Source organism: Sarcophilus harrisii, chromosome 6, assembly GCF_902635505.1.
Source record: "Sarcophilus harrisii chromosome 6, mSarHar1.11, whole genome shotgun sequence".
Taxonomy (NCBI): Eukaryota; Metazoa; Chordata; class Mammalia; order Dasyuromorphia; family Dasyuridae; genus Sarcophilus; species Sarcophilus harrisii.
This window is the reverse complement of record NC_045431.1, coordinates 253,347,774-253,352,128: the sequence shown is the minus strand read 5'-3', so window position 1 is coordinate 253,352,128 and position 4,355 is coordinate 253,347,774. Positions and strand designations below refer to the sequence as shown.

The following is a 4,355-nucleotide window of genomic DNA, read 5'->3' as shown; positions in this document are numbered from 1 at the left end:
CCACTTGGTTTTTATACACCAGGTGACATATACATTTTTATATGAAAATTATCCCTGCACATCTAATGAAAATGGAGAAATAAGCATCCTCATTTCTGCTGGTGTGTCAATACTGGTAATCACAATTACCCACAATTTAGCTTTATCTTAACCAATATTTCTTAATGCATTTATTGTCATCCTAGCTCCCTGGGGAAATGTTAGATTTTCTATACTTGAAGTCAAAATGTGAATAATCAGATCAAATGCCTACTGGAATGAAATTCTCACAAGCATTGGTTGGGCTATATGGCTGCTCAGTCAATCAGTCAGTTAACACACATATATTAAATGTTTTTTATGCAGCAGCAGATCAAAAATCACTGGGAATAGAAAGAAAGGAAAGGCCATTTCCTAAGATCTGACCAAATCACAATGTAACCAGTCAATCAGAAAAGATGCAATTGCTGCATCCACTCTAAGCCAAAAGTTGTTTCACCTGTTGGAGAAATTAAAAAGAAATAATTCTTATTTCAAGCAATTGGCATGTGTAATGGGGGCAATAATTTGTGAATGGTTTTGTATCAACTATATTATGGCTAAAGAGTTAAGCAAATAAAGCCTGGACAAATAGTTCTACATGTTATCTCTGGTCTTAGTCATTGAAACCCAATGCTCAAAAGACAGGGAGGAAAGAAAGGAGGAAGAGAGGCAGGAGAATGAAAGAGATGGAGAAAGAGAGAGAGAAACGGAGACAGAGAGAGACAGAGGCAGAGACAGAGAGATGGAGAGACAGAGGCAGACAGAAAGACAGAGACAGAGAGATAGAGAGAGAGAGACAGAGACAGACAGACAGAGAAAGAGAAAGAGGAGAGGAGAGGAGAGGAGAGGACAGGGAGGGCAGGAGGATGGGAGACAGAGACAGAAGAGATACAGGAAGAGAAGGAGAGAGGGAGGGAGAGAGGCATACAGAGAGGGAAGGAAAGGAAGAAGGAGACAGAGGGAGAGGGAGAGTTCTGCAAAAGATGAAATTTGAGCCGTCTTGAAGAAAGAGAGTTTTCTTGACTCTAGTCCCTGTGCAATATGATGGTCCAGAATTTTAGTTGGGACTTGAAGTACATCACAGAAGTCAGGAGATGGAAAATGAGAAGGGAGATCATGGTAATCATGTGGAATAGATGTCACTAATTCTCATAGAAAAGGAGGATGGATTTCAACATGGAGAGACCTGAAGTAAGAGAAAAGCTAGAAGACTAACTTGTGTAGGGAAGCAATGAAGATCTGTGTCAAGAGGAGAAAAGTAAATCCCCTGACATGTAATTCAGTTACTGAAATTTTGTCTTTCTGTGTTCTCGTTCTTTAATTCATGTGGTATTGTAGGTAGAAGGAACAAAGTGGAAGAAACCATAGGACCTTAGGTCAAATTCTGCCTCAACTGTCCTCTTATTCTCAGTGTAATTTCAAACAACCCAATCAACCTCACTAATGTTCAGCTTTTTTTATAAAACTAAGGAATTGATTGGGTTGTACTCTGCGTTGTAAATGTATTGCCTTATCACTTTATAATTTCACTTTATCCTCATAATAACCTTGTGAATTAAGTCAGACATATGTCATTTCTTTATATGTAAGTGGAAATTGAGGCAAAGAAAAGTTCATAAATTTGTGTAGAGGATTGAAACTATTAAGTCGTTGAACTGAGGTCAGGACTGCCAAGTACTTGAGACTAACTACTGATTAGACAATACTCTATGGGCATATACTTGGAAAATGGTCCTTTCCACTATCTGTGCTGGCTCAATGATTGGTGTATACAGAGGACTATAGGAGGGACTAGAGGGTCGAGTAAGACTAGTCAGGGTCACACTCTTTGGCGGTAGACAAGGGAGAAGTAGGTTGTGGAGATTCTGCACCAAAAGACTCAAAATTCTCCAAGTCCTTCACTCATTCAGCAGTATTTCCACTAACTCATGTAGTGATACATGAGTTATCTATGAGAACACAGAAAGACTGAATTAGCCAATGAGTCTCCTTAAAAAGATAATAGTGATAGCATTTATATAGAACTTACTCTATGCCAGACACTATGATAAGGACATGGCGATTTTCTTGTCTCATTTGATCCTCACAACAACTCTGGGGGATAGGTGGCATTATTATCCTCATTTAATAGATGATAAAACAGGAAGATAGAGGGAAAGTAAATTATGCAAGGTTATACACTTAGTAAAAGTCTGAGGCTGAATTTGAATTCAGATCTTGTTATTCCAAACTTGTGCTATCACTACTATCCCACCTAGCCACCCAACAAGATGAGTAGCTCTATTTGATAACACAGATAGAATGAGATATACCTATTTAGATAAGAAATTGCTGTGTATATGACACACACATATACATGTTTGTATAACATATATCTTAGAGCAAAAGATTGATCTCTTGAACTATTATAAATCTCACTAAGGGGATGCCCTACTGTTCTGGGGATTGTTGAAAGTGTCATAGTATTGTTCTCAAGCACCAACTTCTAATAGTTAGCTACCCTTAAGGAGCTCTATCTTCTCCATGGTAGACATTCTATTGACAATAACAAGTATTAAGGCTAATGTTACAGATTCATAAATTCAAGAGTTATATTTGTAGATGTATTGATCAAGGAATCTATACATTATCAATATTTTAAGATTTAATTTTGTTTCATCAGGCTAATCATATTTTTTGGTACATAAAAATCAGGCAATGCTTTTGTTTTTCTTATTTTTAGTTAGTTGACAATGATTTTTTGGAATTTATGCAAGAAATACCCTTTTTTTCTTGCCACACGTGTATATATATATATGTAGGTGTATGTATTATATTTAACACTTTAACCCCTATCCTCACTGTGGCAGGGAATCATTCCCACCAAGGAGCACTCCATGGATATATTGTTTCCCCAAATGGGGGGATATTATATAAACTGAATATTTTATTAACAAAGGACAAATAATTCATGTTAAAGAAAGTTCTTCCTTATTGCCTTTGCAGGTGCCCTGTGATAACCAAATTATTGGTCCATAAGTCTGAAATCATGGAAAATCAAAGTTTTGTTACTGAGTTTATTCTATTGGGACTCTCACAGACTCCAGATGTAGAGAAAATCGTGTTTTTTGTCTTTTTACTTTTATATCTTGCAACTCTTGTGGGAAACTTGGTTATCATTTTAACAATCACCAATACTCCCTCTCTCCTAGGCTCCCCTATGTACTTCTTCCTTTCTTTTTTGTCTTTCTTTGATGTATGTTTCTCTTCTGTTGTTACCCCCAAGGTAATAGCAGGTTCCATCCATGTGAAAAACACCATTTCCTTTGAAGGTTGTATGACCCAGCTATTTGCAGCACATTTTTTTGGTGGTTCTGAGATGCTAGTTCTCACATTCATGGCCTTTGACCGATATGTTGCTATTTGCAAGCCATTGCATTATGTAACCATTATGAACAGGAAGCTATGTATCCTACTGGTTAGTGTGGCCTGGGTAGGAGGCTTCTTACATTCCTTGATCCAGGTTCTTTTCATAGCCCAGTTGCCTTTCTGTGGACCCAATGTGATTGATCACTTTATCTGTGACTTGTACCCATTATTGAAACTAGCATGCACTGACACCCATAAACTTGGTCTCATGGTAATTACAAACAGTGGACTCATCTGTTCAATTAGTTTTGTTCTCTTGCTTATGTCTTATGGAGTCATCCTGCACTCATTGAGGAAGTATAATGCTGAGTCTTGGCACAAAGCCCTTTCCACCTGTGGTTCCCACATCACAGTTGTTGTATTGTTTTTTGTTCCATGCATTTTTGAGTATGCACGTCCTCCAACAACTTTCTCCTTTGACAAAACAGTAGAAATTTTTTACACTATTCTAATTCCTATGTTAAATCCTTTTATCTACACATTTAGGAACACAGAGGTAAAAAATGCTATAAGGAAGTTGTGGGCCAGACCAACTATTTCTATTGTAAAATAAATAATCCAAATGAAATTTCTCATTTAATATATGTGTAAAAATGATGAAAGCTGATTGATTGATTTATTAACATGAAAAAGGGTCATGTATAAAACATAGTAGACTAAGAGCAGATCAGTGGCATAAGACCAGTGTAATAATGGAATCTGAAACAATGCAATCAGATCTCTTTAAATAAGTCATTTCTGTTGTGGAGGATGCATGATTTAAGTTTTCACAAATCTGAATGATCCTCAAGAAGAACTGAATAGTTAAAAAGTATGTAATAGATGTCAACTAAATGTCATGTTAAATAGTGGGAATCATAATTATAATAATAAAAAGATGAAACTGAAAGATTCCCTTCCTTCAAGAATCAGAAAACACACATTAA

General features: G+C 36.6%; 1 protein-coding gene across 1 annotated transcript; it reads left to right on the top strand.

The window, feature by feature from the left end:
* Positions 1–3,031: 3,031 nt before the first annotated feature.
* LOC100924856 (olfactory receptor 4C15-like) lies at positions 3,032–3,982 on the top strand. Its single transcript, XM_003773780.2, has one exon. It carries the CDS (start codon positions 3,050–3,052, stop codon positions 3,980–3,982), a length of 933 nt encoding a protein of 310 aa, XP_003773828.1. The 5' UTR covers positions 3,032–3,049.
* The last annotated feature ends 373 nt before the right edge of the window (positions 3,983–4,355 follow it).

What these genes read in the sequence shown, in the direction of transcription:
- LOC100924856 (XM_003773780.2), top strand. Translation starts at nt 3,050, where the DNA reads ATGGAAAATCAAAGTTTTGTTACTGAGTTTATTCTATTGGGACTCTCA.